Source organism: Ceratotherium simum, chromosome 25, assembly GCF_057802395.1.
Source record: "Ceratotherium simum simum isolate JZ-2026a chromosome 25, ASM5780239v1, whole genome shotgun sequence".
Taxonomy (NCBI): domain Eukaryota; kingdom Metazoa; phylum Chordata; class Mammalia; order Perissodactyla; family Rhinocerotidae; genus Ceratotherium; species Ceratotherium simum.
The window spans coordinates 35,571,447-35,585,616 of NC_141924.1; the positions used below are offsets into that span (position 1 = coordinate 35,571,447).

General features: G+C 35.2%; 1 protein-coding gene across 1 annotated transcript in view; it reads right to left on the bottom strand.

The window, feature by feature from the left end:
- The window catches only part of LRRIQ1 (leucine rich repeats and IQ motif containing 1), a 208,314-nt gene that overhangs the window by 12,476 nt on the left and 181,668 nt on the right, over window positions 1-14,170 (bottom strand). Inside the window, exon 26 of the mRNA XM_014788515.2 lies at window positions 7,961-8,081. Within this exon, the coding sequence (XP_014644001.2) occupies window positions 7,961-8,081 (121 nt within the window). The remainder of the gene's footprint in view (window positions 1-7,960; window positions 8,082-14,170) is intronic.

The following is a 14,170-nucleotide window of genomic DNA, read 5'->3' on the forward strand; positions in this document are numbered from 1 at the left end:
CAATGAATACACCCTTCATTACATGTTTAGTAATAAAATAATTCCTTTAAACAGTTCTCCTTTAAAGTGAGAAAAATGTTAAGCTGTCTCAGTAGAGGGTGCTGAAGGGACACTGCCCGAGGAAGAGGCTTTGCAATTTCCGGCATAGGTGGGGTGGAGTTGGCCTTGTGGGTTTGAGGACCTCTGCTGCAGCCTGCCTGAGCCACAGGCCCAGAACGTGATCTCTCTGCAACCTGCAGCTTCTACCTAGCGATGCCTATGTGCTGTCCTTTCCATGGGGCAACCAAAGCCTGCTGCACCTTCTGCCCTTGTCATGGCCCACTCACTGCACACCTGTGCTCCTGATTGCCCGTCATCACCTGCTCCCTCTGCTGCACTCCAGAGTGTTGCCTATTGTTGGCCCAGTAACTCCAGACCAACTGGGTCTGGCCAATCCAGGGAGCTTCTGTGCTATCCTGTGGCTGAACCACACCTTCTCCCACGAGGTCTGAACCTTCCAAGTTTGTCCTCTGGGTGCTCCCCCTCAGCCCTAGGGTAGCATATAGAGTTTCCTCATACTTTATAGCTGCTCCTTTGGCATAGGTAATAATGCTTAACCCTTCCCTGTTTAACCTGCTGTATGAGAGCTCTCTCTCAGTTGGACCCAGATTGTCAGAGCATATGTTTATGTGGATCATAAACGTCCTGAGGCCGGGAGTATGCTGGTGGCGCTCAGTACTCTCCCCTGTGTAGAGCGCTGGGCTTTCCAGCAGCACTCTGTAAGTGCTTCTGAATGAACAAATGACGGGATTGGCTTCACGTAGGCTGGATCCATGGGAACCTGCATCTAGTGACTGTGTTGTTTCAAAGACTCACCTGGAAGGAAACCCTTACCATTTGCATGGATTGTGCTCTTTAATGATAACAGCACCAGGATTTTGGACAGGTCAGGTGCTCTGAGAAGCTTTGGCAGACACTGTTGAATGTCAGTCTTCCTTTCTTCTTTGTCAGTACAGCCTGCCTCTCACTATGGAGCATGAAAATTGTAGACACTCTCTTTTCTAGCCCTTATGTAGCTAAAGGATGGCCATATTCATCAAATAATTCACTCATCAAATATACATCACAGGACCTACCATATGCCAGCGAGTTGTTCCAGGTACCTAGGATACTTCATTAAATTCCCTGCCCTCCTGAATATACATGCTAGCAGGGGAGAAGGAGAATAAACAATAAACAATAAACATAAAAAATTAGTATGACACTGCTATGGCCAACAGAATCTGAAAGGAAATCTGTTTAGTGCTTCTGAGAGAGATTTTCCTCCCCGATAGAGGCCAAGCCCTTCAAAATCCTATCTTCATGTTGACTGAATTCCACAATAGAGTGCTATTTATAATATATTACAACCTTTCTTTGATATCTGTAACCATTAGTCTAAATCTCATACCACAGTTTGGAGAGAAGGTCATATTTATTTATTTAGTGTGTGTGTGTGCGCATGAGGAAGATCAGCCCTGAGCTAACATCCATGCCAATCTTCCTCTTTTTGCTGAGGGAAGACTGGCCCTGAGCTCACATCCCTGCCGATCTTCCTCCACTTTATATGGGACACCGCCACAGCATGGCCTGACAAGCGGTGTGTCAGTGCGCGCCCAGGATCAGTACCTGGGCCACTAGCAGCAGAGCTCGTGCACTTAACCACTATGCCACGGGGCCGGCCCTGGAGAGAAGGTCATAGAATGTTAATGGAAATGTTTTCCCTTGTTCTGGAGAAGACAATATCCATTGAAAAATAAGGCAATATGAATATATGATACAGGAGAAAAGCAACAATGGCTGATATATTCATTTATTCTCTCTCTCTCTTTTTTTTTTTGGTGAGGCAGATTGGCCCTGAGCTAACATCTGTTGCCAATCCTCCTCTTTTTGCTTGAGGAAAATTGTCGCTAAGCTAACATCTGTGGCAATCCTCCTCCATTTTGCATGTGGGATGCCGCCACAGCATGGCTTGATGAGTGATGTGTAGGTCTGCGCACAGGATCCGAACTCGAGAACCCTGGGCTGCCGAAGCAGAGCACGCGAACCCAACCACTATACCACCGGGCTGGCCCATCATTTATTCTCTTAATATAAGTGCCTTCTATGTGCTAAGCACATACAATTCATCTCTGTACTTTCTTTTTTTTGAAAGAAATCATAATTTATATAGCATCTTTTCCTTCCATCTTTATGTTGAGATAGAAGCAAAATATTCATGGTGCAGAAAAGTTGGATGGGAAACAACTGATATCTTTACTCTAAGAATCAGAAGACCCAGATTTGAGTCTCAGCTCTCTAACTTTCTGCCTCCTTAACTCTGGACAATTTACATTTATAAAATTAAAATCTAAATCCTACTTATTCCAAAGTAAATATCAGGCAATAGCTGGCAAGGAACACCCTCCTGACCTTTTCTTTTCCCATTTTTTCTTTTTCCCCCCGACTTTTATTAAGACTTTATTTTTTTAGAGCAGCTTCAGGTTCAGAGCAAAATTGAAGGGAAGGTACAGAGATTTCCCGTATAACCCCTGACCCCACCCATGCATAGCCTTCCTCATTATCAAGATCCCCCACCAGAGAGGTACCTTTGTTACAATTGATGAATCTACATTGACACAACATAATCATCCAAAGTCCACAAAAGTTCACTTTTGGTTTCATACATTCTATGGGTTTGGACAAATGTATAATGAATGACACGTATCCATCATTATGGTATCATACAGAGTATTTTCACTGCCCCCAAATCCTCTGTGCTCTACCTATTCATCTCCCCTCTCCCTCAACCCCCTAGCAACTATTGATATTTTTACTATTTCCATAGTTTTGACTTTTCAAGAATGTCACATAGTTGGAGTTATATAGTATGCAGCCTTTTCAGACTGGCTTCTTTCACTTAGTAATACTCATTTAAGTTTCCTTCATGTCTTTTCATGGCTTGGTAGCACATTTGTTTTTAGCGGTGAATAATATTCTATTATCTGGATGTACCAGAGATTATTTAGCCATTTACCTACTAAAGAACACCTTAGTTGCTTCCAAACTTTGGCAATTATGAAAAAAGCTTCTATAAACATTTATGTGCAGGTTTTTGTGTGGACATAAGTTTTCAACGCCTTTGGGTAAATACCAAGGATCATAACTGTTGGATCATATGGTAAGAGTATGTCTAGTTGTTTAAAAAACTGCCAAACTGTCTTCCAAAGTGGCTGTACCATTTTGCATTTTCACCAGCCGTGAATGAGAGTTCCTGATTTTCCACATCCTTCCCAGTATTTGGTATTGTCAGTGTTCTGGATTTTGGCCATTCTAATAGGTGTGTAGTGGTATCTCATTGTTTCAATTTGCATTTCCCTTTATAGTAAGTATGGAAGTTGGATGTTTCGGTCCTCCAACTTTGTTCTTCTCCTTTACTATCATGCTGGCTATTCTAGATCTTGTGCTTCTCCATTTTTGTACTTTCTTAATGGCCTGTGTAGTACTTGGCACATTTTAGGCAGGTAATTGCTTGCTATCATGACACGTGGTTTATATAATGACCCACAGATATATGCAAAAATATTTAAGTCTTAAGTTTACTCAGTGAGGGATTATAAATGCATATTATATATATATATATATACTGCAGCTATGGACAAATCGGATATCCATATATATGTGTGTGTATATACATACAGACATACATGAATATACAACATGCTAATAATTCTTGATTTGCAAATTTAAAATTATGTTAAGGGAATGTGCTTAGTAAACTTGGAGTAAACTTGAATGGTCATCTTTGCAATCTACTTTTGCTTTAGCTACCACCTTCGGCCTCTCAGTCTGCATATATTATTGGGTATTGACATCTAGTACACTATTTCGCTTTGTGTGGATAACCAAAATTAATCTTTTTTGGTAAGAGCTGTTCAATTACTTTGTCAGCATATTGGCAGCATTGTGTAATGTTAGGACCGACTCAGAATACCTTTCTTCAACTGATCTTAAGCTTTCTAAAACACTAAGGTATTTTCAGAAATCTCTGTTAGTTATTCATTCTCAGTAGGAAAGTCTAGTTCCTCCACTTCACTTTCAAACTTACCTGAAACTAGGCTTCATTTTTAATCCAAACTTATTTTACAGTATGGGAAGCTCTTGGTCCAGACAGACTCCTCAATGTTCCACAAATATATATTCATATTTCACTCTTTGCTTTTGTTTAGATGGCTTTCTTCCACTTCTTTCCTTCCTTAAATCCCAAATATCATTCTAGATACAAACCAAGAATATTGCCTCCAACAAGCCTTCCTCACTCACTTAAACTACATTAGCTGCTTCACTTCTGAAAAATATTTTTTTACATATTCAGAAAATTCAGTCCCATATGAACAGGGATTATGTTCCATGAGAATTTAGACATGCTCAAAGAAGAAGTTGCCTCTCAGCTGATTCTGCACTATTACAGAGGTATTGTGGATTCTCAATCCCTGGCTAACTTTGAAAATAGAGTATGTCCTGGAAAGTGCAGAGATGACTAGAAGGAGGCAACTGAAAACCTAAACTAGGTATATAGTGAGCAGTGGTCATTCAATAAATAGTTCTTGAGTGAATGAATTAATGAAAAGAATTACATTAGTTATGTTCTACTCTTACCAATTAAGCTGTATATTTTAGTCCATGAAAGAATAAAAGGCAATATAGCAAGTGGGTTTGGAATAAGAAAAGATAGGTTCAAGTTGCTTCTTTCTCTTGCTAAATTTTTTGTGCCAAAGGCAAATTAAATAAACTCTCTGAGTCTCATTTATATTAGCTGTCAAAGAAAAATAATCATTATAAATAAGAAAAGATAATTAAAAGAAATTTGTAAAGCTATAAATTGCTATAGCAATAAAATTATTATTATTGTAATACATCCTTTATTTTAAGTATTAAGTGGGAAAATTGAGAAAATCAAAACCATTTAAGAAAATAAAATATTTTTCCTAAATATTGTCTAAGTGAGGAACTCTCTTGGCCTATTCATTTTATAAATGGCAATTTTTGAATAAGAATGTGACCTCTTTCATTTCTTTTAAACCATAAAATAGATTAGAAAGCTAGGTAGAAGGAGACTGCCTTGACCTCTGGTAAGAAAGCAGAAAGACTTAAAAGGAAAGGGACAGAAAACAGGAAATTCTCTAAGAAAAGACAATATTGTTTGAGATGGCTGGCATGCTGAAAGTATACTGGTTCTGGTATTACTTGACACACAGAAAAGGAAGACAATTCTACTTTGGAGTTGTTTAAAATTATGCAAGAGCAACATAAAACATACAGCAATAACAAACAATATAAACAGCAAGTACTATTGGTTAAGCCCTTACTATATGCTAGGCAATATATCACATGCTTGACGTGTATTTTTACTCATTTCTTTCTCACTAAAACTCTATGAGATAGACATTATTCCCATTTTACAGAAACTCATTCTCAGAGGTTAAATAATTTACCCAAGGTCACACAACTTATATGTGACGGTGGAACTGGGATTTTAAACCTGTTTTTCTGATTCTAAAGAATACATGTTACAAATATTATAGCAACGTTGAAAGAGAAATATCTAGAAAAGTTCAAAGGCTGAAAGAGTTTTATAGCTGCGGCCCATAAACTACTCTCTAGATTTGGCTTGCAAAGCTAAAAGAAATACTTTAGCTTTAATAAGGTGACAAAGTTTTGAGAGAGAGAGAGAGAGAAAGCTTCATGAAAAAGAGCTTTCAAAATACCATAGCTGTAAGTGGTTGGCCCAGGGCCATGGAGGCCAGGGACCCAAGGACTTTGATGGTTAAAAGATTTCTACAAATAATAGGCTAAGCCAAATTTTTCAGTCAAGAAACTATTAAGAGTAGGTTTCTTATAAGCAGAGCCAGTTAGCCCATGTGCCTAGATGCTAGAAACTTCAATATCTTCTTGCAACGATGTGCAGGTGGCAATTATAAAGAACATTTATCAAGCACTTATTTTGTGCCAGATATTGTTCTAAATGCTCTTCATTTGATCCTAACAACAACTCTGCAAGGTAGTAGGTACTTCTGTTATCATTCCCACTTTAAGGATGAAGAAATTAAGTCATGATTCAAATCCAGTCAAATTAATGTCAGGGCCCACATTCTTTACCATTATACTATGCAGATGTTATAGTAAACTAGTAACTACAGCAGTTAGGGAAGTAGTATTTTAGTCATAATCATTATTCTATTTAATAAAAACTCTATTTTTCTAAAGTGGCTTGTCTTAAATTATCATTTAGTGTTTAGTGATTAGCTGTGTTTGCAATAATGTTCCTTATTGACAACTAATTGGAATTACAGTGAGAACAGCCTTATGACAGTTTCTTAGAGAGTGTGTTAAGAAATGAACTCTACATAATGATTTTGTATACTCTAAAATCTATGATTCAATGTCACATAAGTGAAAGATGAAGCTTGTGATTTTCAGGATAGTTGCTGACATATTGAACTTTTTATGTTTTAACATTTAGATGATACATGATGATACATTATTCTGTAAAGTGACAGGCAATTTTTTTTGTTTTGTTTTTTTTGGTTTGTTTTTTTTACCTATACTGCTCCAAACTGATATCATATGAGTTTGTAATATGCAATTCTTAAAATGGATATAGCATTATTCATTATTATATGTGGCACAGGTTGTTTCCATCTGTAATGTAATATATATTTTGAAAATTGATGTAATTGACACATTATGTTAATAGTGCAGAAAATTTATACTAGATGAATAACTTTACTTGGGTGAATAAACCTAAAATATTTCTTTCTTAACCATATTGACTAGAGCAACCTTTTGTGACCAGATTCTATAAACAAGTAAGGAAAATTCAAGCACTATAAGAACTTTGAAGCCTGGGAAATATTTTTAAATTAGACATATTAAAATTATTATTTCAAAAGCAAATTAAAGTTTATCAAAATGAAATTGATGTACTAATGCATTTAAATGACTAGAATCTAATAATACCAAGTACCTGGATAAAAAATAAAAGTTACAGAATCATTTTGGAGCTTTCATTTATCTGGAGAGCACCATCTGGACCACCGAATTTTTCACATTTAATCAAATATTGACTTTGTATGTGTATAACTATAATATCAATGAGTAATAAAACTTTTTCAAGAATAACGTAATACTTATAATGAAGTGTAAATTAATGTGTGGACTTTTGAGGCTCACTATACTGCGTTGAAAGTAACAATATGTCTTTAGGGTGTAAGTTAAATGAAGAGTTTGGAAAAATTAGGCTCTATTACCCCAAAATACCACAAGATATAGATATTTTTTAAATGTTTACCTTTTTTCAGAGTTAATACCTGCAATGCAATTCTTGTTGAAATGATATCTCCCTAATTAAAGGTAATAGATGTATGTGACAGGTTTACAAGTGTAAAAAATCATCATTAATAAATATAAACTGTCATCTCTTCAATGGAAATAATTTTAAAAGCGTGGTTTTCACAGTATAATATTATTATCTAAAATTTGTTATTTTCAATAATTTCCTTTAAATAGTAACTTTACCTACAACATCTACTAAATCAATGACAAAAGGCCAAAATACACTTCTTTAATATATAAATCCAACTTTTTACAATTAACCTAAAAAATTCTTTTAGAACTAAATGATCAAAGAATTCAATATGATCCATAGTGGGTGGGGGGTGTAGAGCATTGAGTCACAGAATACGATTAAAATAAAAACTGATGCTGTTAATTTTAGAAATGATTTAATTTTGTTTATATCAAAAGAAGACATTTAAAGAAAGAAAAAATTCAAATACACATTTTTGGGCAGTTCTGGTCGCTGGCATCCTACCCCCTATCTGTAAAAGAATGCTTGTTGGCATTAGGTTCCATCAATTCATTTGTGATTTCTAAATTAATTCTGAAGGAAACCACAACTTACTTGAAGATCCCGCTGAGTGTCTGTGTGCCTGATTTTTTTTTTCTCTCTTCACAGACAAAGTGCTTCCACTGGTCATGGAAAAAAGGTCTAAATCTGTGTCTTCTCTGCTTACAAGTCTTGCCTGGGAGCAATAGGAGAGAATGTATACAATCATGAAACAAAATATGGCATTTTCTGAATGCAGCTCACATTACCCCAAATAAACAAACAGGCTCTGTCAAACAACCTTCTTCAAAATGATACTACAATCCTTTATTGCTGCCCAGGAAGAACAAATGCACTATGTCAAAGCACTTTTTGCAAATAAGAGCCGATTTTAAAATTGAGGTTTGCTATTTGAGTCTGTACAACAAAAGAAAACATTTTAGTAGAGTAATTTTGATGAAAATCAATCTTAAAGGCAACTGATGGAACTTTAAACAGCTTAACATCACTTATTTACCAAGCATATTATTCAATTCTTAATTGAATGTTAGAAATGTCATATTGGATTATTTTCTGCAATATTTATATTTTACCGCTTATAAGTATTAGCCTTCTCAATAAAATTCCCTGAAATGCCTTTCATCCCATATTTGTATACTATAAAGTCACAAAAGATCTCTACCTTCTCATTATAACCATTATTAACATAAAAATATTATACATTAAGTCTAATTTTGGGTTAATGGTAAATATATAGACATCTCAAGATATATTATTTTAAAGACATAAGGATTAGATAATTTATTTCAGCTAAAATTACCATCTGAACTTTTGTTACTACTTGGACTGAACCTAAGAGTTGAAAGAATTGTTTCTTGCCTATAAAATATTGTTTTACATAATGTCTAATATCATTAAGTAAGGATTTATCAGGAGTCAGTCCTGAAGTGGGGGAAAATGTCATGATGGAAAGCAAAGCAGCCTCAAAGTAGCTGGGATTTAACCCAAACCACAGGATGCTTGAAATCCTATGAGAAAGCATTGTCCTTAATGTTGGATGTGAAAAAATTTAAATAGAGCAAAATAAGTCCATAAAACCATCACTGTGGTTAAAAAGTTGCGTCCATACGATGAACCACAAAAACTCATGAAACAAGAATCTAAAGATCATCCTCATGGATTAAGAAGATATTGTGTATATGTACAACGGAATGCTATCCAGCCATAAAAAAGAAGGAAATTCTGCCATTTGTGACAACATGGATGGAACCTGAGGGCATCATGCAGAGTGAAATAAGTCAGACAGAGAAAAACATATACTATATGATCTCACTGATATGTAGAATCCAAAAAGGTTGAACTCATAGAAAGAGAGAGTAGATTGGTGATTGCCAGGGGCCAGGGGTGGGGGAATTGGGTGGTGCTGGACAAAGGGTGCAGACTTCAGTTATAAGATGAGTAAGTTCTGGGGATCTAATGTACAACATGGTGACTCTAGTTAACAATACTGTAGTATACTTGAAAATTGCTAAGAGAGGGGATCTTAAATGTTCTCACTACACACACACACACACACATACACAAATTAAGATCATCCTCTTTCAAATTTAGATCTTTGCCCTTCTCCTTTACATCCCCCTTCCCACCCTTACAAACATGAACTTCTCATTGTTAAGTAAGCAAGTTTGCTATTGCTAAACTCAGAATAGAAATCATTCTATAACGTCGATCATTTTTTGATGTGCCTAGCTAAGTGATACAATTGCATTGTCAAAAAACATCAGTAGAACACTGTTTAAAATGAAATAAATAAGAATTGGCTTCCAATTTACACTTGTGATTAGTATGAAAAATGTTACGCATTCTGTCTGAATTTTATTTCAATTAGTACACAAGAGTACATGTCTAATGTTCCCATTACAATAGCTCCATCAATACTAAGACTTAAAAAGAATCAGTCAGGAATAAGGGGGAAATACCAAAGCAACACCACAGTTTTGGTGAGACCAGTTACAAAACAAGCAAAAACATATTAATCACATAGGTGACCCTACTGCTGGCTAAAGAGGCTTTAACTATAAGCCTCAAGATTTTAAAGTCAGGTTTTATTTGCTTCAATTCAATGACATAATTTCATTGTGCCTATTTAGAAAGTATTAATCCCACCCTCCTCCAAATAAGATGATACCTATATGTCAAGAAAATATTTGTGAACGCGTGCCTTTCAAAAATCTTATCATCTAAGGCTTTAATATCCAAAAGATAGTTTCTTCAGAAATAGAAAACAATTAATGTCAGTTACTAATTAGGCCAGATTATAACAGGGAATCAAATTTAGAAGTGAAATTTCACAGGAATACATGATTTCACAATGGTGCCACCTAGTAGCTTAAATGCAAACCTAGAAATTTAATAAAGGGGCTAATTACAGGTCTATTAGTTCATCTGACATAGCCACTTGTGCATTAATAATCATATTCAATTCCTGAAAACACTGGCTTTCAAATTAAACATCATCATTCCTCTTACTGTTAACAAATAGATAAATCATAAAAAAATACTTCTTTTCTTCTATAGCACGCAAAATGGATACACTTAAAAACCAAACACAACTGACCATGCTTCTAACAAATTCTACAAAAATGTATGTTGAATTCTAAAAAACTGCAATATTAAATATTTTGTATGATTATAACATAATAAACAGTTTTGAGTTAATGTTGGATAAGAATTTTCTTATGTACAATTCAATAGCAAATATTTATTAAATAGTAATTTTGCAAAATTCTCAGAGGTCTTTGTTTTCTGAACAGCTCACATTTGTAGCCCCATCTACAAGGTTTGTAATTTTTTTTCCCGTATTTTCACAATGAAATGAGGGGTATGAATTCTGGAACATGACTTCTAAGCATCTGGATCCTGATTCACCTCCAACTCAGGCAACTTAATTAAAAATACAGAATCTGTGTCATCTAATAAAGAACAAGGAGTTCCTCTTTATTCTGCTTTTTTTTTCATAAACAAGATTTTATTAAGTATTTGTTTTAAAAATTTTGTATTTTTAGAAGTTAAGACATACTAAATAGCACAGATAAAAATAAATATCTAGGGCCAGCCCCCATGGCCTAGTGGTTAAGTTTGGCGTACTCCACTTGGGCGGCCCGGGTTCAGTTCCCGGGCATAGACCTACACCACTCGTCAGTGGCCATGCTGTGGCAGCAGCCCACATACAAAAGAGAGGAAGATTGGCGACAGATGTTAGGTCAGGGCGAATCTTCCTCAGCAAAAATAAAATAAAATAAATCTATTTACTTATGATCAAGACAGTTTTTTTAAAAGGCAAAATAAAATAATGCAAAGCAAAGTCCACTTCTAAGCTACCTTATAGTATTTCTACATATAGATATTCAAAAAATTTTAGAGTATTACTTTCAAAATTAACGTAAGTGGTTTGCAAATATCTTCTCCCAATTGTTAGGTTGTCTTTTCGTTTTGTTGATGGTTTCCTTTGCTGTGAAGAAGCTTTTTAGTTTGATGTAGTCCCATTTGTTTATTTTTTCTATTGTTTCTCTTGCCCGGTCAGACATGGTGCTTGAAAATATGTTGCTAAGACTGATGTCGAAGAGCGTTCTGCCTATGTTTTTTTCTAGAAGTTTCATAGTTTCAGGTCTTACATTCAAGTCTTTAATCCATTTGGAGTTAATTTTTCTGTATGGTGTAAGGTGAGGGTCTACTTTCATTTTTTTGCATATGGCTATCCAGTTTTCCCAACACCATTTGTTGAAGAGACTTTCTTTTCTCCATTGTATGTTCTTGGCTCCTTTGTCAAAGATTAACTGTCCATAGATGTGTGGGTTTATTTCTGAAATATATAAAGAACTCATACATCTCAACAACAAAAAAACTAACAACCCAATTAAAAAATGGGCAAAAGACCTGAACAGACATTTCTCCAAAGAAGATATATAGATGGCCAACAGACACATGAAAAGATGTTCAAAATCATTAACTATCAGGGAAATGCAAATCAAAACTACAATGAGATATCACCTCACGCCGGTCAGAATGGCTATAATTAACAAGACAAGTGCAAACTGGTGCAGCCACTATGGAAAACAGTATGGAGATTCCTCAAAAAATCAAGGATAGAACTACCATATGATCCAGCTATTCCACTGCTGGGTATTTATCCAAAGAACTTGAAAACACCAATGCGTAAAGATACATGCACCCCTGTGTTCATTGCAGTGTTATTCACAATAGCCAAGACTTGGAAGCAACCTAAGTGCCCATCAAGGGATGAATGGATAAAGAAGATGTGGTATATATACACAATGGAATACTACTCAGCAATAAGCAACAATGAAATCCAGCCATTTGTGACAACATGGATGGACATTGAGGGTATTATGCAAAGTGAAATAAGTCAGAGGGAGAAGGTCAAATACTGTATGATTTCCTTCTTTAAGTAGTAGATAATAACAACAATAAACAAACACATAGAGACAGAGATTGGATTGGTGGTTACCAGAGGAGAAGCGGGGAGGGAGGAGGGCGAAAGGGATAATTCGGCACAAGTGTGTGGTGATGGGTTGTAATTAGTATTTGGGTGGTGAACATGATGTAATCTATGCAGAAATAGAAGTATAATGACGTACACCTGAAATTTATACAATGTTATAAACCAATGTTACTGCAATAAACAAAAAATTAAAAAAAAAAAATTAACGTAAGTGGTATCTTTTTTTTGCTACTTGGTTTTTTCACTGTACATTATATCTGCAAGATCTTGATTTAGTTCATTCATTTTAACTGTTTGAATAATATGCAAATTATTATAAAATTATTGCATATGCTATGAACATACCACATCATTGTACCAATATCTAGACATATGAATGATTTTAAAGTATTTTTATCTTTGGTTGCAGAAAGCTTAGATATGCATAGCCCTCCATTCCTAACACATTATCATCATTGCACAACCCCCTTTTCTTATATCATAAGGCAGAGGCCTTGTTATATAATACATGTGGGCATGGAAGGCAGTTTAAATGTTTTATAGAGCTATAATTTACACGCAATGAAAGGAACAGACCTTAAACATGAAGTTCAATCATCTTTAACATTTTTATTTTGAAGTAATTTAAAACTCCCATAGAAGTTTCAAAAATTGGTTCTGAGAGTTTCTGTATACCCTCTACCCAGCTTGCCCCAGTGATATCTTATATAACCAAAGTGTGATAATAAAACCAGGAAATTGACCTTGGTGCAATAACATTACTAAACCACAGATCTTATTAAGATTTCACCAGTTTTCACTTGCACTATTTTTTTGGTTTGTTTATACCTCTTTTGACATTTTATCACATGTATAAATTCATATAATTACCACCATAATCAGGATACAGAACTATTCCATCTTCTCAAAGAAATTCCCTTGTTCTCCCTTTAGAGTCACACCCTTTCCCCAACCTAACCACCGGCAACCACCAATATGTTCTCCATCACTATAATTATATGATTTTGAGAATGTTACATAAATGAAATCATACAGTATGTAAGCTTTTGAGATTGTCTTTTTTTACTCAGTATAACGCTTTTGAGATCCATCAAAGTCTTCATATGTATCAAGAGTTTGTTCTTGTTTGTTGCTTTTTATTCTTTTAAATTGTATATCCACTGTATGCATGTACCACCACTTGTTTATCCTGTCACTCATCGAATGAGATTTGTGTTTTTTCCAATTTTTAGATATTACAAATAAAACTACTGTGAGCATTTATGTACAGGTTTTTGATTGAATATAAGTTCATCTCTCTAGGAAAAATGCTCCGGAGCAGAATTGTGGAGTCATATAATTGTTTATTTACTTTATAAGAAAGTGACATTTTTTCCAGTGGCTGCACCATTCTCAGCAGCAATGTATAAGAGACCTAGTTGCTCCACATCTTCGTCAGCACTTGGTATTGTCAGTATTTTATTTTACTCACTCTAATGGGTGTATAGTGGTATCATATAGTGGCTTTAACAACTTCGCTGGTGGACTGATTAACGATGTTTAACATCTTTTCATGTGCTTATGTCTAACTGAATATTCTCTTTGGTGAAGTATCTATTTAAGCTCTTTGCTCATTTTCTAATTACACTGTTCAATTATTTTTTACAGATGACTACTGTGATGGTTAATTTTATGTGTAAATTTGACTGGGCCACAGGATGCCCAGATATTTGGTTAAACGGTATTTCTGGGTGTGTCTGTGAGTGTATGAGGGTGTTTCTGGA